General features: G+C 55.8%; 2 protein-coding genes across 2 annotated transcripts; both read right to left on the minus strand.

Annotated features, from left to right (window-relative positions):
- Nucleotides 1–1814: 1814 nt before the first annotated feature.
- CCL19 (chemokine (C-C motif) ligand 19) lies at nt 1815–4617 on the minus strand. Its single transcript, XM_014952482.1, has 4 exons — nt 4485–4617; nt 3394–3517; nt 2950–3046; nt 1815–2665 (listed from the first exon to the last, which is right to left on the minus strand). Exons 1-4 carry the CDS (start codon nt 4540–4542, stop codon nt 2645–2647), a joined length of 300 nt encoding a protein of 99 aa, XP_014807968.1. The 5' UTR covers nt 4543–4617; the 3' UTR covers nt 1815–2644.
- A 7859-nt stretch (nt 4618–12476) lies between these two features.
- Nucleotides 12477–14226, minus strand: CCL21 (chemokine (C-C motif) ligand 21). Its single transcript, XM_014952483.1, has 4 exons — nt 14079–14226; nt 13357–13477; nt 13050–13236; nt 12477–12831 (listed from the first exon to the last, which is right to left on the minus strand). The coding sequence occupies exons 1-3, from the start codon at nt 14143–14145 to the stop codon at nt 13065–13067; spliced, it is 360 nt and encodes a 119-aa protein (XP_014807969.1). The 5' UTR covers nt 14146–14226; the 3' UTR covers nt 12477–12831; nt 13050–13064.
- Between the last annotated feature and the right edge of the window lie 8344 nt (nt 14227–22570).

The following is a 22570-nucleotide window of genomic DNA, read 5'->3' on the forward strand; positions in this document are numbered from 1 at the left end:
ATGAACGGCAGCATCCGCTCTTTTACAAGCCGTTCCTCAAACCCTGATGGAAACAGATAAGCCGGCTTTCAACATCTAAGAGATCACTGCAAGCCTCTTCTCCCCCAGCTTTCCAAGGAACGGGGCCAGAATACCACAGAGGCTCCTTGTCAGGGTCGCCTGCAGCCAAGAATGAACCTGACCCACCACAGGCTGAGCCTCTCCTGCAGCCCCTGTCCCTCTCAGGGACCTGAATCAGCTGCAGCAGTTCAACCCAGGTGCAGTTCCACGCTGAGCATCCCCCTCCTCCCCAGCCATGGCCCCCCCGTGGGTCACCAAGCGAGCAGCAGGAAGGCTTCTGCCCAAGCAAGCACCATTTATCCTTTCCCACTCCCGCTGTTTGTCTTGGCCTCTCTTCCCATACCTCCCTTCCTCCTCTGCCTCCTCCACCTCGGGATTGTATTGCTGGGGCTGTCACTATAGTTAATGAGCTGGGACATGAGCTAGCGCTCTGGGAAAGTCACACCAAGAAACAGCCAAACCCAGGACCACTGTCAGTGCACAGGTACCAGGGAGGAGAGGACCCCCAGAGGGGGGAACACCTGAAACAGAAACCCCAGCCGCCAACCAAGGGAGCCACCAGACTAGGGGTACAAAAAGGCCAGGGTTAAGCTCGTGTTCAACATGTCTCAGCAAAAGCCATCAGGTGCCTGCACATCCCCTGGCTTGCACAATCCAGCCGCTGCACCACCAGGGATGCCATCTCTTGCCTTCAGGAACAGTCCCTGAGCCATCTCACTCCCAGCCTGTGCCCAGGCTTGCTGGCTGGCACAAGAACCTAGCCAGAGACAGTGCAAATAACTTAACCGTGTGGACAGTCATGTTTAAGACAGTGGTCTTTAGAAGGAGAACATGGCGCCTGGCTGTTGACCATGCAAACCCCACCTATGTATGTTCAACCCATGTTTCACCCAAACGGGAAGGTTTTGTATAGATATTGCATGGTGTGGGCAAAAGAGCAGTTCCCAAGGGAATGCATCAAGGTACTTTCACTGAATTTCACTGAATTTTAGAGTTGGAAGGGACCATAGAGATCATCTAGTCCAACTCCCCTGCTGAAGCAGGATTGCCTAGAGCTAGAGCATGTTAACTGAATTTCACTGAATTTTAGAGTTGGAAGGGACCAACTGCTGCTTTGGGGCAGCAAGACCAGTGCACAGTCCCAGGAGACCCAAGGCTTGAGAGGAAACTGGCCAGGGATTCCCAGCTCATTGGTGATGAGGGGCAGGAGATGGTGGACTGCCCACAGACATGTCCAGGAGCAGTTGTCTTCACCTGCCTCCATTTCCCCAAAAGCTCTTTCTCTTCCCCTGCAGCCCAGCTGCAAGCAAGCACCCCGGTGCCAACTACCAGTCCTGACTGGCCACGCTGTGTCCCGTTTTCCCTTCATTGCAAGGACAAAGCTCCTGTTACCACAGCTCTTCATCCACATCCTACGCTCTTGTGGGAGCTGAGAACTGTGGAGCTCCAGCCTGGCGGCCTCACCAGTGGGGCTGAGAGTGGTTTGAGCTGGGTGGTGCAACACTGGCATGGTCTCTCCCACCCCATCTCTGCCATACAACCCCCTGAGGACATGCTCTGGCAGCCTAGCCAAGCAGCGCAGAGCAGGGTGTCCACCTCACCACAGTCCTGAGACCCCCCAGAAGACACCTGCAGCCCAGCTGCTGTAGAATGTGTCCTTCACCCCCATGAAAACCACTTTATGCCCCTCCTTGGCTGTGTGCCCCATGCTCCAGGCTGCCCATTGGGTTCAAACACAAGACAGGTCAACCACCCACTGCTTTTTTCTTTTTATTTAACAAAATCACAGCATGATAAAAAAAAAAAGAAAGAAAAGAAGCAGCTGACACACATAATTGTTTCATCAAACAGATCTAGCAGCAAATACCTGAGAGTGAAACAAACACTGCTCATGCATCCCAAAGCCCAGGCTGTGAGCACAGTGGCAGTCCGGGGGGACCAAGAACAGGGGCAATGTCCCTGAGGAGTGCAACATCACTGCCCACTCTGCCACCGCCACATTTCTACCCAGGTAAGGAAAGGCAGGAGGAGAAACAGTGCAGGGAAGTCAGGGCAAGAGAGAGGCCATGCTCTGCCTGGGAACATCTATGTTGGGCTCAGTGGGGGAGCAGCAGAGTACATGGCCAGCAAGGAACATCCCCATTCCTCCACTCCATCCCCACACTGTTCTGTCCTGGCAGCCAAGGATGCAGAAGGACTGCAGAAGTTTGGGGGCTGATGCTGGAAACCAAAGGGACCAGACTGGTGCTGGAGATCACAGCTGTTGCAAGGGAAGGCTGAGATAACCCCCCGCCCCCCCCAAACTTGTCTCCCAGGACAGTCCATCAACTGGCTTCCAGGCTGCAAAGGTTCTGGTCCAGCAGCCCTGGCTCAGCCTGATGCAGGTTGCTGGATCCCACCAGAGAGAGAGGGAAGAAGAGAGAACAGACAGGACTTTGCCCAGCTCTGTGCACTGGCACAAGTCCCAAGGAGGGTTGGCCTTGTGGCTGAAGGTGGAAGCAGGTCAGCTCCATTTGGTTCAGATTCACAGCTGGGAGCCAGCCCCGCTCCAGGCTCTGGGGCCAGCTATGGGTTTCTTTGGAGACTACTTGCCTTGGGCTTTGGCCTGAGAAAGTGAAAAACCAAGCTGTGATGAGTGTGATCTTTGGAGCAGGAGCCTCCCCAGCGTCTCTTCCACATGGTCGAGGTGGTCACCAAGGGGTCACCTCTCTTGGCCAAGCCATGATGGTGAAGTGGGGACCTAGCTAGGCTTGCAAAGCACCCATCAAACTCACTACAAGCCCTCCCCATGAAGATGTGCAAGTTGCAAGCTCCAAGCTTGCAGGGCAGAACTGGAGCAGAGGGATTTTGCTGCCCCCATTCCCAGCTAAGAACAGGAATGGCTCTTACCTTCCTGGCAGAGATGGCATCCAGCTTCTCTCGGAGGTGAATCACCCATGGGGCTTGGAGCGGGGCACAGAGACGTTTGCCCTTTGTGGTGATGAACCTGCCAGGTCCATGGGACAAAAAAAAATAAATGAACAGGACACTCCAGGGATCTTCAAGCACAGCTCAGCTCTCAACCACTGCACTCCTCCAACTCTACCTTGGGATGACTTTCTTCCCTGACTTTTGTCCCAGGTTTTCCCCTCCTGGCAAGTCCTGCTCTGATTGATCCTCTGATCTCCAGGGTCTCCTCCACAACCCTCTCTATTCCCTCCGCCCCAAATGCGGCTCAACATCCCTCCTCCACCCTGCTCTGCCTCCGCCCCTGCCCTCCCGTGGGGTCCATCCCTTGGCCATCACCAGCCAGGGGCTCTTGTCCCTCAGCCATCACCACCCTGGGGCTCTTACACAGCAGCCGGGATGTTGCAGCCATCCTGCACCAGCTGGAGCCGGTAGTCCTGCACTATCCGCCGCGGGATGGGCGTCTCGCTCGTCCGCAGGCAGCAGTCAAGGACGTTGTTCCCGCCGTGCACTGGAGGAGGAACACACCATGTAGGCTGAGGATGCTCTCCAGGGGTCAGCTGTGCCTTCACCCAGCCTCCCCTGAGGGAGAAGGGGCTGCGAGGCCACCCCGGAGGAGCAGGGCAGGATGGTGCCACCAGCGACGTTCTCGCACACTGGCCCGGCTGCACATGCAGCCAGCAGCTTTATTGCTCCCACACCCTGGTGCCAGGAGCCCTTTGCCTCCTTCTGACAGAAATCAAAGGAGATGAGAAACAGCAGATTGGCAGAAGGCCACCCTTCTGCATGCCTGGGTCCCTCCTGCACCCCCAGGGCCAGCGCCAGCAGCAAGCAAAGCAGGACAGGATGCTTTACTTCAGGATGCTGCAGTAGGAGAGGGGACCTCGGTCACCCTCCAGGCAAATGCTGTGTTCACTGTTAATGCCCATCCAGTCTGGCAGTGCCCAGGGGTGCCTGTAACCCCAGGTAGCACAGTGTGGTACAACACCTCAAGGCATCTGTGACCCCCAGCTCTCCACAGAGGGCCTGGTGTCACCCACCCAGACAGCTGTGACCTGTGCAAAGCCCGTGTCCAACACCTGCAGCCCCTCAAACACAAACTCTTCCCTAACACCCACCTTCCATCCCACTCCCAGCTCTGCCACTTTCCCCTCAGGTTGCCCCACACCAAAGGGTGCCAGGGATGGTGTGCTGGGACGAATGGGTGTGCACAGGCTGGGCTAGGGCACTGGGAGGCAGGATTGCTCCACGGCCTTTACCAAGCACAACTTTCCAGCCTCAATGCTCTGCAGGCTCCTGCCTGGACTTTGGGCAGGTCAGAGTCCCTCTGGGATAAGTTACAAGCAGAGGACACAGGAGGGCCGTGACGGAGCCCCAGCCATGAATCCCTCTAAATGTCTATTAGAAACAGAAAAGAGAGTAAGAAACTGGATCCTCTCCCTTCCACAAGAAAGGCAGCCTGAAGGGTTCCCTCTTACCATTCAGGATACATCCCAGGACCAGGAGGCTGAGGCAGAGGAGGTGCAGCCGCTGCATTTTGCTTCTGAGTCTGGCAGAGGATGGGGCTGGAGGTGACGTTGCTCCGGGCAGGAGAGGTGAGCTCTGCACGGCTTCCCTGCGCTCTGCTGCTGGTGCTCCACGCTGCCTATTTATCTTTCTAGCCCGTGGCTTTCACTTTCTCTTGGGAAGAGGGGTGGGAAGTTGCAACAAGTCTTGCTACAGGCTGGATTTTAATCTTTGAGCAGTTCCCGAATATCTGGGCGGCTTTCCCTGCAGACAGCTGCTCCACGGACCCAGAGCCAAACACCCTCCTGCCCTCTCCGGCACCCAGGCCGCCAGGGCTGCTGCTCAGGGGCAGAGCAGCTCCAGGGTCCCTTTACCCTGCCAAAGTACACGGGCAAGCACGTGGGGAGTCCCACCCCATACATTTCCCAGTCCCTTCTCCAAGACATCTCTGGGATGTTCCCATTAGATACCACATGGCCTCAACCCACTGATGCTGGAGGTAGAACTTGCCTCAACCCCATCTTTTGGGGTATATATCAGTACTGGGGTGATGCCTGGCTCACCCTGAGCACCTCCCTATCTGGTCACAGGTCCCTGGTTGGCTCTCCTTGCCCTTCCCACTGCCTGCACAGGGGGACACATCCGAAGCTGATGGATGGAGGAGAGCCCAGCCAGCATACTCCACTCCAGGGCTGCGATGGCACATGCCGAAAGACAACCTGGTTTCCAGGTGTCCCAGAAAATGGGCTCACAGCCAAAGGCAGCTGCAGAGCTTCCTGGAAATGGGTTTTCTCGGCACAAGAGGAGAAATCCCCCCCAGAGGCTGTGTGCATGGCACGGGGTGCCAGCAGCTCACCGGCTGCTTGGGCGCTGCAAGGAGCGAAGACCAGCGCTTCCTTTGCAAACCTTTTGCGGGGGCACAGGGATGGAGGCTGTTTTTCCTTGGGATGGTGACTCAGCACCATGCCAGTGGCACCTGGGATGATACCCCTTCACCAGAGGCTTCAGCCCTGATAGATACCATGTGGGATGCTGAGAGCAGCTGGGTTGTAGGGGCTTGGAGAGATACCAGAGACAGGCTCTTCTTGGAGGGACTCAGGGACAGGATGAGAGTCAATGGCATTAGTTGGACTCAGGGAAATTCCCACAGATAATAGGAAAAATATTTTCCCAGAGAGGTGAACAAATCCTGGAGAGGGACCTCCATCCTTCCACCCTCTCCCTTGCTCCAGCTTTGACCTATTCTGGCACCTCTCCACCTCTCCTGGTGAAGAGCACTGCACAGCCCTTCCACAGGAACAAATATCTACCTGGGGACTGGACACAGGGCTGGGACCCTAAGGACCTCTGCTCCTCTCAGCAGTAGGAGATAGTGGGCTCTGTCCTCTCCCCACCCCCGGTAAGAAGCAAGAGAGGACTCCATCCACTGGTCAACGTGCTCCATCCCTGGACTGGCACCAACCTCGCGCATGGGGTGATTTCCTCCATCGGGAGAACATCGCCTCCGGCCACCGCTGTGCCCTGGCAAGCCGGTGCCTTGCTGAAGGGATTAGGCAGGTGCTGGTGGGCAGGATGAGCAGCACAAATAGGAAGTGTCAGCTTAACTTCAGTGAGCACCTGCATTCTTCTAGCACTCACAAGCTATCGGAGAGAAGTCTTGGCTAGCAGAAGGGGAATTTAGGTGGCGGAGGATTAGCATCAGTCATCAGCCCCAGCCTCCCTGCAGGTCTGGGGATGCAGGCTGGCTCGGGGACCTGATCTCTGCTTGTTCTCCCCTGGGATGCTGCCAAAGAGATGCCAAAGCAGGGAGGATGACAGCTCCTGGGTGCTGGTGACCAGACCTCTAGAAGCAACAGCTCCCAATCCAGAGCCAGCTCCTCCCTGGAGGCAGGCCTGATGGGACAGACCCCCCTGCAAAGGGGGGACCCCAAGAGCAGAGCCTGACCCACTGGAAAAGGGTGCTGGAGATGCTGCCTGACAGCAAACCCTTTCCTCCTTGTATGTTGGGCGGGTTTGGGAGCTACCCGAGGGCTGGCAAGGAGTGCTGGAAGTCCCATCCTATGGGACTCCCCTCCCAGTCTTGGTGCCCACAGCAAGTGATGGGGGTCCCCAGCCCCTTCCCTGGCACAAGGAGCTCCCACCAGCTGCTGGCTCCACACTGAAAGCAGCATGTTCAGTCTTGGGAATACATCCTTCTGGGGGTACCTTAACTACCTCTGGCTGCAGGGTACCCCCTGCCCTTGAGCTGCCCACAGTCTCTGCTGACACATGGTCAGGAAAGAGAGTCTGTCACCTCCCCGGCAGCTGTCTGCGTGCCAAGTGGGTGAAAGCGCGGCTGCTCCAGCCACCTCTGCTCCCCAGGAGGGGCTTGGGAGAGTGAGGAAAGGGGCTTTCCACTCGTGTTGTGAAAGGGGAATGTGATGGGTTTCCCCCCCTCCAGCAGAGTCAGTGAGATTTCTAAGAAGAGAGTGGTCATCTCTGGAGTGCATCCCTGTGGCATCCAGGGAGGTCACCCCATCCCCCTCGTAGAGCCTTGGGGACCAGTAGAGACAGCACAAATGAGAAAGAGGAGATGCTTTGGGGGTCCAGGCTCTCCAGAGGCACACACAGGCAGGGAACAGGCAGGGGATTTGGTGTGAATTGAGAAGAGAGGAGAGCATCGTGTGTGCTGACCCATTTAAGCCTCAATCAGAGCAATTTAGGAGCGTTGGAGCTCCAGCCCTGAGGACACTACAGGCAATGCAAAGCATCCCTGAACACTCATCCCTGCAAAAGCCTCAATAATGCCATTGTTAATTAAAGTTGAAATTGTGCATGGGGGAGGATCCCCATGGGAAATTCAACCCGTCAAAATGTAAATGGACCATATGAGTATCACCTCCATCCCCAGGCTCTCCTCGTGGAGCACCAGCCATGCTGCCACCCTCCCGGAAGCTGTGGGAGCCCCCGGGGTGACTGCTCCCTGCCAGGCTCGTGGGCTCCAGCGTGCTCTCTGGGGTGCCTTGCGGTGCTCCACTTCCCACCTCCAAGCCATGGAGCTGGAAAGGGCAAAGGGGGAATTTCAGCAAATTCCAGGCACAGTCAGTCCCTGGGGCAGGATCTGGCCTGGCTGCATTTACCTTATTGGGAAATACTGGGCAGACATTGCAGCTATTTCAATTTCCCTTGCGTCTCCCGGCATGGGGAAAACTCCCGCATGGTTCCCACTGCTGTCCCTGTCCTGGTGTGACATGGGGACTCCAGCAACCACCAACCTCTGGGGCTCAGGGACCCACTGGATCTCCTCTAGCTGAGGGAACCTGGTCAATCTGATTTAAATGGAGTTAAGGCCAAATAAAGATCAATCCATGACCTTGCCCAGGGGGAGCAAAGATGATCCTGAGGATCTGGCTAAGAGGGATGCAGAAGGTGCCAATTTATAGTCTGTTAGAGCCCATCTGTGCCTACCACTCATTGCCTTCAGCACCATTGATGTTGAGGTCACTGTAGGTGACGGGCAGCAGAGCCAAGACCCTTCAGCTGGGTCCCGCTCAACCTCCTCAGGTGAGACCCATCTCCTGGGGTACCTGGAATGCTCAAGTCCCTCACCATCATCTTCATGCTGTGCAGTTTCCCAGTCAGATGTTTCCTGCTAATGTCCTTACACATGCTGTGATGGCATTGAGATGGCAGTGGCCAGGTGGGATGCCCACAGTCCTGGCTCCCTGTCATCAGGCCACTTGTCCTCCTTGCTGCAACCCTTCAGGGGCTTCAGGAGAGGATGACTGGGGAGCAGCGAGGAGACCTGTGCAAAAAGAAGCCTGTCAGCAATCACCTTGTAATCTCCCATGTGCCTTGGCAGGAAGGATGCCCGATGAGGCTGCACCCCAACATCACTTTTGGACAGATCTAAAAGCGCATAGGATGGACCAAAAGCCCTGAAGGCTGCTGTCTTTCACTGCTCTCTTGGCTCTTAGGCTGACACCAGGCAAAGGAGGCCGTGGGGTTCTCATTCTGCTTCAGGTTTGGGATGCAGCTGATGTTTGCCCTGCTGGAGGACATCCTCAGAGGAATGCACATGCTCCTCTATCACCCCTCGGAGAGCTGCAGCCCAGGAGCTAGTCTGCAATCCCCAGCAGGATGGGAGGCATACAGAGGGATGTGGGGGTCTGGCAAGTGGAAGGAGGACACACCAAAGCCAAGGGGCTCCAGCCAGCAAAACAGAGGATGGGGGAAGGAGGGCACATGGGAACTACATGTAGGTGAAGAAAGGGTTGAGAAGAGGCTCTGAGCCGCAGACCTCTAGGACAGGATAGATGCCAAGGGTTGGCTGGGATTGGAAATACCTTGGAATGGGAAAGATGGAGTCCCTACTGCCCACCAGCTGCTTCTCGACCTCCTCTCGTCTGACAACACCATGGGCAGAGCCCAGGAGAGCAGTGGTGGTGGAGGGAACACCAAAAAACACCTTGAAGCTTCAGCTGGAAAACACAGGCCCCTTCAGCAGCCACGTGGCCCCAGAAACAGCTCTTGGCACCCAGGGAGCTGCTGCAGGGTAGTCAGCTCCTGCTCCTTGGGACAGCACGGGGCAGAGGGACGGACCCAACACCCGTGTCTCCAGGTGAGTCCTGCTGGACCTCAGCCCAGCATCGCAGCCCAGCACGCTCTGCCACTGGCACAAGCCTAGACCGTCGTCTGTGCTGGCTAATGACTTGAGCTAATCATTTGGCCTGGGCTCAAGCCTTCTCTTTTCTTGGCTGCACTCTCTGGTTTCTGTCTTGCCTGGCTACTTTCTGCTGTCGCTGGAGCCTCTCTGCTCCAGGGTGGCCCAGCTCTCCCAACTTGTCGCTCTGCTTGACAGGGTTGCAGCTTTCTTGCCCTACCTGCAGAATGTCTAAGGGGCACATCTACCCCTCTCGCACACCCCAGTGCACACCGCATCAACGCTGCCTTGCCTTCGCATGTGGGGCAAAGTGGTGGGTTTGCTCTGCTGTGGGTACAACAGGGCAAATCCTCCTCTGCTGTGGGTACAACAGGGTGAATCCTCCTCTGCTGCATCGTCTTGGGGCATCTTCCGTACATCACTGGTCTCAGCTGGGCTCTGTGGGTTCAGCTCCTCCGTGGGGAAGGGGTTTTGGCCCCTCATGTGTGCTCCACATCCCAGCCTCTAGCAGGGAATCTCCTCAGAGGTGTTTTCCCCCACGGCCACCTGCCTCGCCAGCAAGAGGCTCCCGCTGACCCCGACACCTTATTTTTCTTAAAAGCAGCGTTCTGCAGGAAAGCTGGAAGCAGTGTGGAAGCGCCGTGCGTGCGCAGGCACGGGCACACGTGGGGCTGCATTTGTGCATCTGTGTCTCCCTGCTCACACACACACAGGGGTCAGTGCCCGAGCGTGGGACAAACTCCGACGCTCTTCTTCCACAAGCACTGCCGTTAGGGTAAAATTTATGGTAAATTAGAGCACCCTGGCGTGCATGTTTCATACCCTGTCTTAGCCTAAAACTCACCAAACATTTGACGGGGGAAAACCCACCCCTGTGGCGTTTACCTCTGCAGCCAGAGAGACACCAGGAGGCATTTCACGTGTGGGTGGCTCCAGCCTCTGCTCAGGCTTTGCTGTTTGTGGTTGCAGACGTACTCAGCTGGGCCTCATTTCCAGGGGGTTTTTGCAACCATTTCACAATCCCCCTGGCTCTGTGACCGGCCCAAGAAGGAGTCCCGCAGAAAGCAGGGATGCAGCGCGTCCCCAGCAAAGGCAGGGCTGCCTCCGGCCCTCCCACGGCAGCTCCGGATGGTGTCTGTTCCCAGGGTCCCAGAAAAGCCCAGGCCAGAGCACTGCCTCATTAATAACTCGCTTTAAAGCTGTTTTCCCAAAGCAGCCCACAGCACAGAGCCTCTGCTTTGAGCACGTGGTGCTTGTTCAGGGTCAGAGCCGGAGGGATGGGCTCAGCCGTGAGCAAAAAACACCCTGGAAAAACACCCTGGACAAAACCACGTCGTGCCCCCCGAGTTTGCTGGCATCTCAGGACCTCTTGAGGGAGGTCCCAGCCCCTGCACCCCAGGGACACAGTACCCAGGGGGAGGGTGCTGCAAAAACCAGGACTTGGGGGATGAAAGTGTGTGGGGCAGTAGAACAGCTCCTGACCCCCCCCCAAATCCCGTGCAAACCTTCCCACCCCACCGCAGCCCATCACAGCAGCCAGGAGGAGTGAGTTTGGTTGTAAAGAATATATTTTATTGCCTCGCATCGCATCCAAAAGCCAGGTGGCAGTCGGCCGCGTGCTCCCACGTGGCGGGGAAGGCAGCACGGAACCAGCTCAACGACCGTTCCCTACTCAGGGCCGGTATCTTGGACTTCACAGTTTCTTTACACAGCCTTAAAATAATAAACCTAAATGCCCGTCTAATAAAGCAATCAAGGCAAACCTTACCACCCCACTGCAGCCCATCACAGCAGCCAGGAGGAGTGAGTTTGGTTGTAAATATATTTTATTGCCTCGCATCGCATCCAAAAGCCAGGTGGCAGTCGGCCGCGTGCTCCCACGTGGCGGGGAAGGCAGCACGGAACCAGCTCAACGACCATTCCCTACTCAGGGCCGGTATCTTGGACTTCACAGTTTCTTTACACAGCCTTAAAATAATAAACCTAAATGCCCGTCTAATAAAGCAATCAAGGCAGATAAATGTGCTTGATAGAATCACTCAGCTGCAAGCTTTACTCTAGCCAACACACAGCCTTTGCTGATACTGTTAAGCCCCGCAAATCCTATTATTGCAATTATATGACTTAATAGACCTTTACTGACCAAAGTCCACGTCTTAAGTCTCTGCAAGCAGATAGCACTGCGACTGCGGCACAGCCTTTCAACTTGCTCCTGCTCAACAGTATTGGAAGGGGTTTGCAAGCACAGGGAGATGCCGTTTCCCCGCCAACCCTTTCCATGGGATCTGTGTCCATGGGATTTGTCCCCTTCTACTTCCCATCTCACCTTATGGTGTCCCCAGGTTAATGACTTCTCATTTTGCTACAGGTTTGGGACAGGGCTGCTCTCAAGTGACTGCAGCGTGTCTGCGATGAATTTTGCAAAGTCTTCTGTTTTCCGACATGAACAGCCTCACATGCAGTTTTCAGTATGTAGGCTTTTTAGACTTGGGAAGAAAGTATATGAGAGCTTCTTTTTTCTTTTTTTTCCTTTTTTTTCTTTTTTTTTGTTTTTAAGAAAATTAAGCATTTGGCTTAATAATGTCTGAATCTCTGACAACAGCAAAACCAAAGGAGATAAAAGGGTATAATTGCATTAAAATGAACAATTTGTTCTGACTTCATCTCATTTTTGTACCTAAAAAAAAAATTTAAAAATCAAAGGTACAAAATCCTGTCTGTCTTCCTCCAAACTACACTGCAAGAGTGCACTATAGAAGCCAAAGGGAAAGCCTAGAGGAGCCCAGACATACAGCTACACTGTCCCCCCAGCTGTCCCCAAACTCTGCGTCTCAGCCGCTGTTAATTGCCCAGTGAGGAAGAACCCAGCAAGCAGCCCGGGCAGGACCACGGGGACATGGGACCTGCCTGGCACCCCACAGCCCTGCAAGCCAAAAGGAGCAAACGGGTGAGCAAAGGGAAATGAAACGCAGCCATCGTTTATTTGGTAGAAAAATAAAAGCAATTTTCCAGAAAAGCCAGCCTGCAGCATAAAGGGTACTCTGTGAAGCACAAGGAGCCAGAAGTAGAACCCTCCAGGAAGATTGAATGAAAGCACAGTCTTTAAACATAAATACAAATGTATAAATCCCTCCCCACCCCCCCAAAAAAAAAAAAAAAAAAAATAAAGACAACATTGGGATCCTCTCACCTAACACAGCCCACGTGACTTCCTCAGATCCATTTTGCTTTGAACCAGGACAAATCTTATAAAGGAAGATAATTAACTGCTCTCAGTTAAAGCTTTGCTCCCTTTTCCTCCTCCAGACAACTGCTCTTCACAGGAAAAGCTGCCATCCTGCCAAGCTACAGAAATCCCCTCTGGCAGGAAGGCTGCCCACTTTCCCCTCGGGGCCACGGCTCAGCTCCCACATGGGTCCAGGTCCCCGCTGGGGTGGCCAAGGGGCAAGTGGGGACCTGGGGGTGCCCCCCGCCACCGAGAGCACCCAGCCGGTGCAAGGGTCCCGGCTGGGGGGATCTCTGCGGCACACGTGGCAGTGCAGAGGGGGCTGCAGAGTGGAGGGCAGCCCCCCTACCTCCCCCCCGGCCAGCCCTGTCCTTGCCCCGGGGCTGGTGGGTGGTGTGTGGATGTCCATTGCCAGGCGTTGGGTCGGTCGTCGGTGGGGAAGGCATCCGTCCTAGGGGAGAGGGCGACAAGGAGGGGGCGGTGAGGTGGGGAGGGTCTCAGCAGGAACACCCACCCCAGCCAGGTGGCCCTTGCCTTGCATGACGGGCTTTGCCCGTCCCCAAGCATTGTCTTGTCCCAGCAGCTCCAGCTTCCCATGGAGAAGGATCTGGCATGGGGGGCAGCACCATCACGCCATCACCCTGCTCTGCAACCCCCGCTCCCCCGTACCTCTTCAGGCCTGACTTAGACCCGCTGCCTCTTCTGCCTCCTGGGTCTGCCCCCAGAACGTGGGTACTGTCCCTTCTTCCTGTCCTTCTTGTCATTCTTCACCCTCTTGTCCAAGTTCTGCATCAGCATCTGAATAGCAGGATCAGTGGGAGAAGCGCAGATTTTCTTATTCTTCTTGGTGATAAACCTGGGGGTGCAGGCAGAAAGGTTTAAACCTGGAGGGCAGGCAAACAGGGGGACACAAGAAGGAAGGTCTTGGCTGGAGCCAAACTGCTCCAGGTGGTTGCAACCACAGTGGAGTACTCACACAACAGAACGCAGCAAACATCCCGACTCGGGTCCCTGGAGGATGTAGGACTTCACCAAGCCCCTGGGGATGGCAGCCTGGCTGTTCTTCAGGCAACAGTCCGAAGCCGAGCTGCCAATGCCTTGGGGAAAGGGGAAAAATCAGATTGGGATTTCGGACCCTCACTGAGCCAGGACACCTTCCCAGCTCCAGGGGAGCACAGCATGGCTGGTTGAAAACACGGCGCTTGCTTGGTGTCTTTCATGGAAGAGATGTTGGGGCAGGATGTGAGGGTGGGAGCTCCCAACCCCGGTTGCAGGTCAGACCCTGCCCTGGGCATATTGTGACACCAATTCCACTGCCAACGGAGGCAGAAATGGGCTCCTTGCAAAGGGACTGAACCTCGTTTTCCTGCCTGCGCCATTCAGCTTGGAGTTCTGCTGCCCCACCACCCACGTGTGCACACACACGTGTGCTGCCAAGCCAAGCAACCATGGGAAGCCACCAGGTGTGCACACACACACACACACAAACGTGCACCCCAGAACCCTGCAGAGACCCCACTGAGCAACGTGTGCACACACACGTGTGCTGCCAAGCCAAGCAACCATGGGAAGCCACCAGGTGTGCACACACACACACACACAAACGTGCACCCCAGAACCCTGCAGAGACCCCACTGAGCACTCATCCCCTTCCCCCAGTCCCACCACGGGCAGGCAGGAGGTCTCGGTGCCCCTCACCTTGAGTCTGGACGATGAGGATGGTAGCGGCCAGCAGCAGCAGGGGCAGGAGGAGGCGCAGAGCCATGGTGGGTGCTGAGCTGGGCAAGAGGCAAGGGAGCAGGAGACGCACTGCAGCCTGGTGCCGAGGCTGCTCCTATTTATCTCCGGACGTTTTGCTTTCATTTTCGGCCAGCCTGGCAGGCAGCCCACCAGCCGGCCGAGGGCTGGGTGATGGAGAAGTGGGAGGGTGGGGGATTCCTGTAAGCTGTGAGCCCCCCCCTCTCCTTTACGGATGTGTCCTGTCCTGTTCCCGGCTGCCCATCACGGCACGGGGTGCCAGGTGGGGGGCACTCTGGGGACAGGGCCCCCATCACGGCCAGATGAGTTTGTAGGCTCCTGTTTCCTATCCGGTCCCGTAACCTGCCGCTACCTGCTCACTGCTTGCCTGTTTGTTCTCCAGACAGGGACCCTGGCAGGTGGCCAAGCCATTAGGGAAACCAAGGAGCCAATCTGTTCTGCTTCCCCCACCTCATGCTCTCCTCCCGAAGCCAAGCCACCCACCCCAGAAAGGTTGAGAAGGGGCTCAGTGTGACCCCACATCCCCATCCCCTGAGCCCCCGTCCTTGTCCAGCTGCCTCAAGGGGCCTCCCCAAAGAGATGAACACATCTGTAGGGCTGGGATGTGCATGCGCTGGGCTGCAAGTGGGGCTGGGGGTGGCAGCACAGCCCACCATTAACATTGCTGCTAATGTTAAATTGTGGAGAGCTGAGGATGAGTGGCCACCTCAACCCACTTGAGGAACAGACTGATGGGAGCCTCTTGAGATTCAACACAAAATGTGAAGTCCAACAGGTGGGACAGTGTGACCCCATGCAGGGGCATGGCTGGCAAGATGGGGTCTAGGCAGAAGTGGAGCCAGAGGAGCTGAATAGGAACCCTTGGGGCACCTCAGTGGTGGCAAAGGCTATCCAAAGAGATGGTTACATGGCTGGACCAAGCCCTAAACAACTTCATGAAATACCAGTCCTGTTCTGAACAGGGCATAGCCAAAGACCTCCACACTCCCATGTGATTGCCAGGACATTGTCTGAAAGAGAACAAGGATGTGGGTTTCACAACCACTTTTGGGCAACCTGTTCCAGTGCTTGAAGTGGTCTCATGTTGAAAACATTTTCCCCGCTACTTAGTTGGAATTTCCCTCAATCCGTCCATTGCTACTGCTTCTCTCCCTGCCCCAGCACCCCTCTGAGAAGACCCAGGCACCAGTGTCTCTCCAGCTGTTCCAGGCAACCAGTAAGGAGCTCCCTTTGCCACCCCATCCCCAGCTTCACCACCCCACCACTCACAGCTCCTCTTTGCCTGCCCTGGACTCCAGCTCTTTGGCCAGCCCTGCTCCCACTGCTTGGTCACCCATATCCCAGGAACCCCAATGGGACACAGAGCTGTGATGGGGTTTCCTCAATACTGGTGGGGGCCGTGCCCCTCCCCCGGCCCCACTGCCTGGAACCCTGAGGTGCAGCCCCAGGACTTTTCAACGGATCCTGATAAGGACCCTCATAAACAGTTATCAAGGGCAATGAGTAACCCAGGGGGAGACCAAAGTCCCGGCTGCTGTAGAAAGCAGAGATGCAATAAGATGACCAGGCTCTTGCCCCCCTCAGCATGGAGGGGGCAGTCAATGCTGATGTGATGACGGGGGGATCACCAACATCTGCCCTGCAGCCCTCTCTTGGGCAAAGAGACCAGCAAGATGCTGTGGCTTGTTGTCTTACTTGGGGACAAGTTGGGTGCCTGGGGCAGTGTGGGATCCAGGGCTGCAGTTCTGTGACTTCGCCCATCACCTGTGCAGAAGAGAAAAGGAGATTCCACGCCGGGGGTACTCATGTGCCCTGTGGGGCAGCAGCCCATGCACCCATGCAACACTGAGGTCGATGTGGTCACAGGCAGCAGCCCTTGGAACATGGGGCCAGCACGGGCCATGGACTGCAGTGCGTTGCATGTGGGGGCATCTCCCCAGGGTGCCTGGCAGCATGGAGAACTGGGGCCTGGAGGCATCTTATGTGCTGTTACCCATCCCTCCAACACCAAAGCACCAGTGTCATCAGCACAGGGCAGGGAAAGGAGAGCCACACTGTCTCTTACTGCCTTTCCAGCCTTTATTTGTGCAACCTATCCAGGCAGCAATGTCCACCTGAGCCCCTGGATGAACCCTTGCCCATGGCACATCTGGCTCACTGTCCCGCTACAAATCCATGTGCTGGAGAAGCCTGGGAAGCACTGATCCCACAGATCCGTAGCTGTGCATCCTGGTGAAGTGTCTCCTAGATCCTATGTGGTATGAGGACAAGGGATGTGGAGGAAAGGAACACAGGTCACAGGTTGCCCCCAGCATGGACTGGTCCAGCACAGGGCTCTCTCCACTCCTGAAAGAGCCCAGGAGAGCTCTGCAGTTCCAGCGTGGAGCCCACCTCCCTTCCTTGCCCAGTCCCAGGCCATCCATAGCGCCTGGAAAGTCCCTGGCTCTCTGCATGTTTTCAAGACACTGCAGCAGCATCCTCTGGCCAGATGCCAGCCCCAAATATGGTCTGAGCTGCTGACGAGGGTCAGGGCACACGTTCCCTTCACAAGCATCAATCTTTGGCAAGTCTGTAGTTGCTGCAATTTGCACCCTGAAAATGGTAGCCGGCTGAGCAGACCCTCACTCCCATCCTGCCACCCAGGGAAGGTGGACTGGAGAAGACCCAGAAGGGAACAAACAAAGGGCAGGGGTTCTTGGCCGTTGCTCTGGCTGAGCAAAGGAGATGTAACTGCATGTCCGACCAGAAGGGCCCCATGGAAACTGGCATGGAGGTCCATGACCCATCGCTCCTCCTGCCTCCTTTCCCTCAGAGTCCCCCAGTTCACTCCTTCCTCCCCAGGTGCCTTCCTCTGTCACCTGCGCCCCCAGCCCAGGGAGAAATTAGGGACCCTCTAGCAATGAGACAAGGGTGAGCATCCCTCTTTGCCAGGGGAGTCGCAAGGCAGATTGAACTTTTGGGATAGAGAGGAGATGCTGGGGGTGGGGGGTGTGGGCAAGGCTTTTTGGGACTCTCCAACACCAGTAGCCTCCCTGACCAGGCACAGTTTCTTGCAGACACCCACAAAAACACATTTCTCACCACCTTGGGCTCCTGCAGCCACCAGCCTTTTCCCAGAGCTCAGAGGTGCAAGATGGAGACAGACACAGGGCAGGGGCTTATTATGAAGCAATGTCTCCCTTTGTGGTGTCTCAGCCACAAAGAATCTCTTTCTGGCCCTAGGATCTGTGTCAGACACCGTACAGAAGTCTTCACAACAGGGCTTCATGTAAAGGTCCTCCTGGTTCCCCCCATGCTTGGGCAGCCCAGTTCCAGCCCTCTGTACATCTCAGTGATGGAGGCACCTCCAGGCTGCAGGAAGAAGGGAGGGTGTCCCAGGCAGAGACTACGGTGTCCCTGCACACCAAGTGTGCAAAAACTGTAAGACCACAGCAAAGGTCACCAAACTGCCTTGCTTGTGAGTCTTTCCCAGGCAGTGAAACCACGGTGGCAGCTTGCAGGGACTCACTCAAGCCTCCATCCCGAGTGCTTCCCATGTTTGCAGCCAGCACAGGACCCTGGAGTTTGCCTTGTGAATTACTTCCCTGGCTTCCAGCATCTCAGTTTCCTGGCATCTCACCCCGTAATGCCAGGAGAGCATTATGCTCTGCTGACCCCTCAGCCCTCTGCTCACACAGCCCTGGGCAAAAGCCCCCAGCCCGGTCCCGTTTAACCCAACATGCAGGGTCTGCTCCCCGAGTACTGGGAGCAGAGGCTCCTCGGGTACACGGGTGGACTGAAGACATCGAGGGGAGCCAACCAGGGGGGGACTGGGAATTTCCAAATCCTTCTGGATGCTGCCTCCAAGCTAAAGTCACTGCTAACAGGAACAGGGTCGCGCAGCTCAGCTCAACCCACTGACCGGCAAATTCCTTCCTGCAGAGGCCCCAATTCCCAGGACCCGGCGCTGAGGTAGTTTGCAGAGCCCAGCGTGGAAAGCCCCCGTGGCTGGGAAGGGGGTGGTGGGCTGCCTGCCAGGCACACCGTATAGAAACGCCGTATAGCCAAAGGGCCCTGGGGAAGCGGAGAAGAATTGCTGGAAGCGGGCGGCACAGGGGTCCGGCAGGCTCCCTCTCTGGCTTGCCACGCCGTACCCCGGCATTCAGCAGGGCTGATGGGAAGAGCGGGGTGAGCACAAGATGCTGGGAAAGGCAGGGAAGCAGCTCCTCGAGAGTCCCTTCCCCACCCGCAGCTGCTGGAGCCAGCTGGGCTTGGAGATGGTCTCCGACCAGGAGGACTTTGCCCGCCCCAACCCTCCACAAACTGGTGGAAATTTGGTTTTCCAGCTGGCTGTGGGTGCAAGGAGTTAACCCTTTGGTTGCTGGCATGCCTGCAGAGCTGCTCAGCTACTTTGGGGCAGGAGAGGCTCGCTCTTGGGACATATACAGGGAGGATGGGGAAGGGGCTGAGAGGGACCAGAGTGGGTCCTGTGCTGTGGCAAGGTGCCCTCTGCCTGCAGCATCCTGTGTGGTGTGCAGTGCTGCCCATAGTGCTCCCTCGGACTGAAATGGAAGGAGACAGGCAGAATCTGTGTTGTCTCCCTGTGGAAAGCACGTGGTCAGAGTTGCTCGGCTCTCACCCCTCCTGATCCAGGCATTACCCAACACACACGGTCCTTTTGGGGCTCTTGTGAATGTGCACATTTGTCACTGCATCACCACGAAATACATTCGGTGCTGAAAGGGGTGGTGGCGCAGAGCCTGTCCCTCTGTGACACAGCAGAGACCTCCAAGGGATGGCTGAGGTTCCTGGTGGAAAGGGGACACGGGGAGAGACTCCTGCTTTTGGCAGGGATGCTAAGCCAGAGAGTAGAGGACACTGCATGGAAGAGGGAGTGAACGGGTGTTTGCATAACCCTCCAAAAATTGGGCCTCTCTCAAGCCCCGTCACCAACCACAGGCATCAACCCTCCATCCAGAAATCCCACGGTTCGCCGTTTCACGGCGTAAAACTTGGTGGAAACTGCTGGCGCCAACCCAGCCTTCGCTGAAAGTGGAGATGTAACAAGTCATAAATCCTCGCACGGCAAAGTGAGCAGCAGCCCCCAAAGCAAGGCTCGGGGTGCGTGCCAGCCGAGCCAGGAGCTTGGAAGGGGTGGGCTGGCTGGGCTCTGCCCGGGCTGGGAATCCACACACACGTACGCCTCGTGCAAAGGCATCGTCCCTGAGTGTGAATTCAAAGAGACTCAAGAAGCTGCCGGGGAAGGGGGGGGGGGGGGGAAGAAGTAAAAAAAAAAAAAAAGATCTGGCGAAGTGTTGTTGGAGAGGGAGCTGCTCCTTCTCCATCTCGCTGCAGAGAGATGTCAGGCTTTGTTCTTGACATCAGGCAGAGCCGTGGTGCAGACGCCCGGCATCCTCCCGGCAGCCCGCTCTGCCCCACGCTTCTGGCAGGAGCTCAGCTTCCCCAGGCTGGAGAGCCTGGCAAGTTCGTCAGGAGCAGGGGAAACAGAGACAGAGAAATTAAAGACGGCCGAAGGGAAATGAAGCAAAACACGGAGAAGGCTCTGGAGAGTTTGCAGAGGACATTAGAGCAATATGTAAACTAAGAACTGGGCACGCTTCAGCCAAGGCTGGAAAACACCAGGGAAGGACTCTGCTCCTGGTGATGGCTCAGCTGCTCGAGCCAGGGACGCAGCCACCCAACACCCAGGCAGCCGTGGAAAATGCAAAAAGCTGAGAGAAAGCAAAGAGAAAGGAGATGAAGCCCCCACGGGGCTGCCAGCTGCCGGGCAATGACACCAAGCAGAGACCTGCCACATTGCCTGCCAGCATCATGGGCCATGAACACCTGGACCTGGCACCAGAGGGTGCACCGGTGGCCAGGAGGACACTCGAGCAGTATCCGGCTGAGTTCTTCCCAGCAGCCTGCATGGAAAGGAAACAGCTGCTGGAAGGGAAGGGAAGGAAGGGGCCGGGGTATCTCCAGGAGCCCCGCTCCACACCGAACAGGTCTCATCCTGCCCGGATATAATTAAGAAATAGGAAGAAGTTATATACTCCACACATAAATATAGCTGGTTATAACAGTAATTCAGGGCAACAGGCAGAGCTGTCAAACCCCTGCAGTAGCCAACTCCACCATAGGGGCAACACTTGAAGACGCGAGTAGTGACCTGAGGGTCGTTTTGGCACCCAGGCAGACAGGAGATGTTTCTGCACCACCAAGGAGACCCATACAATGCTGAGCCACCTCCTCCCAGGCACACACAGAGCAGGGAACTAACCCAGCTGCACCAAAGACCTGGGGAGTCAAGACTGGCCATTTGACTTGGCCGTCAAAGAATCATAGAATCGTCTAGGTTGGAAGGGACCTTTAAGATCATCTAGTCCAACAATCAACTGATAAAACTTTGATAAAAAAAATAAAAAGAAAACCATGCAAAAAAATCCCCCACATTACCGAACTATGTCTCTAAGCACTGTGTCAACCCCTCTCTTGAAAACCTCCAGGGATGGTGCCCCACGCACTTCCCTGGGCAGCCCATTCCAATGCTTAATAAACCTTTCAGTGTAAAATTTTTTCCTAATATCCAATCTGAACCTCCCCTGGTGCAACTTGAGGCCATTTCCTCTTGTCCTATCACCTATGACTTGGGAGAAGAGACCAACCCCCACCTCTCTACAGCCTCCTTTCAGGTAATTGTAGAGAGTGATTAGGCTAAACAATCCCAGACTAGGATAAGGATGGGCTAGACAATAAGTCTCTCCTTGCTCTCCAGACCCTTCACCAGCTTCATTGCCCTTCTCTGGACGGTCTCCAGCACCTCAATGTCTTTTTTGTGGTAAGGGCCCCAAAACTGGACACAGCACTCGAGGTGGGACCTCACCAGTGCCAAGTAGAGGGGAACAATCACCTCCTGAGTCCTACTCACCACACTGTTCCTGTTCATCAAATCGGTGTCTCCAAGAGGAGGCACAGGGCACACTCCTGAACATGGGGAAAACCAGTGTTTGGAGCTGGCGCTCTGCTTGAGATGCCGCAGCCGGCCGGCCGGCAAGTGCCTGAGCTCTTTGGTTGGGCAGGTGGCCACAGGCAGTGTGAGATGGGCTGGGAGCAGCGCGAGGGGCTGGAAATTCCCTCTGGGGCTGGGGGTCAGGAGAGACGGCTGTTTACAGGCATGGAAGAGCTGCAGGGCCAGAAGCCGGGAGACCTCCCGGCAGCATCTGCCTGCCAAAGCCCTGCAAAACTTGCAATGACAGCTCTGGGAAAGTCAGCCCAAAGTTTACAAGGCTCCCCTGGAGGTCTCCTGGCTCAGGCATCAGGTGAAAAGGGAGACACACCGCCCTACCCACCAATGGGTCCCATCCCAATGCCTGGATAGCAGAGCAGACTCTGCATGTTGCAGAGGTCTGGAGGAGCTCAGGGCTGCCAAGACGAGACTGGGACCAGGACCTGTCCTGTGTCCCCTAGAAGTGACTCACTGTGGTTGCAGACACAAAGGGGAGTTGGCCCTCACCCCCAAGAATACCACGAATTCCCATCTGTACATAGCTCCATTCCAGGCCCAAAGTTGAGAGTCGCCAACATTGCAAAACCCCCTAAGGCTGCACCAAGGTAAGTCAAGAAAGAGGTTTATGAGACCAGTTGATGTGGTTGGCATCAGTTGATAGGGGGAGCATCCTCAAGACATGGTGCTGTCTCCATTGCCTACAGCTACCTCCCACTGGAGACCAGATCACTTAGACAAATACTATAGACACTGAAGACCCTCAGGACATAGCTCTGGCAGATGTGATCTGTTCCTTGACCCTTGGGTTTCTCTCTCCACTCAACAGGAAGATGAGGCCAGATCCAAATCTTCCCACAGGTTTCCACATACAAATCTTTCTCTGCCTGTTCCCATCTCTTCCCACTCTCTTCAGAGCCTTATTAGACTGAGGCTTGATGCTGAGCTGGGCAGGACTTGTCCGACCGAAAACTCACAGCAGTGGTTTCACCCTCCCTTCATATCCCAGGGGCAGCACAGCTTTAACCTACAAATAGGCTGCTCTGCTGTTGTGGGTTCACCCCAGTAAGGACTTAAACCTGTAGCTTGCTCACTCCCCTCACCAACTGGAATGGGGGTGAGAATCAGAAGGGTAAAAGTGAGAAAACTTGTGGCTTGAGAAAAAAGACAATTTTAATAGGTAAAACAAAAGCTGCATGCACAAGCAGAGCAAAATAAGGAATTAATTCACTACTACCTATTGGCAGGCAGATGTTTAGCCACTTCCAGAAAAGCCTTCATCATGCTGATGAAGTGAACACCTTCATCATGCGTTGTGGTTACTTGGGAAGACAAATGTGATAACTCCAAACTTGCTCCCTTCCTCCTTCTTTCCCCGAGCTTTTACTGCTGAGCTTGACACCATATAGTAGGGTTTATCCCTTTGGTCAGCTGGGGTCAGCTGTCC

The sequence above is a fragment of the Calidris pugnax genome, unplaced genomic scaffold (genome assembly GCF_001431845.1).
Source record: "Calidris pugnax isolate Ruff unplaced genomic scaffold, ASM143184v1 scaffold220, whole genome shotgun sequence".
In the NCBI taxonomy this organism is placed as follows: Eukaryota; Metazoa; Chordata; class Aves; order Charadriiformes; family Scolopacidae; genus Calidris; species Calidris pugnax.

Bases quoted from the DNA above. Each gene is read 5' to 3' on its own strand.
- CCL21 (XM_014952483.1), bottom strand. From the start codon at position 14,145: ATGGCTCTGCGCCTCCTCCTGCCCCTGCTGCTGCTGGCCGCTACCATC. The intron at 13,478-14,078 runs GTGAGGGGCACC...CCTTTCCCCAAG, and splicing joins CCTCATCGTCCAGACTCAAG to GCATTGGCAGCTCGGCTTCG. The intron at 13,237-13,356 runs GTGAGTACTCCA...CTGCACCCCCAG, and splicing joins TGTTTGCTGCGTTCTGTTGT to GTTTATCACCAAGAAGAATA.
- CCL19 (XM_014952482.1), bottom strand. From the start codon at position 4,542: ATGCAGCGGCTGCACCTCCTCTGCCTCAGCCTCCTGGTCCTGGGATGT. The intron at 3,518-4,484 runs GTAAGAGGGAAC...TTCCTCCTCCAG, and splicing joins CCTGGGATGTATCCTGAATG to TGCACGGCGGGAACAACGTC. The intron at 3,047-3,393 runs GTAAGAGCCCCA...TGGACCTGGCAG, and splicing joins TGCAACATCCCGGCTGCTGT to GTTCATCACCACAAAGGGCA.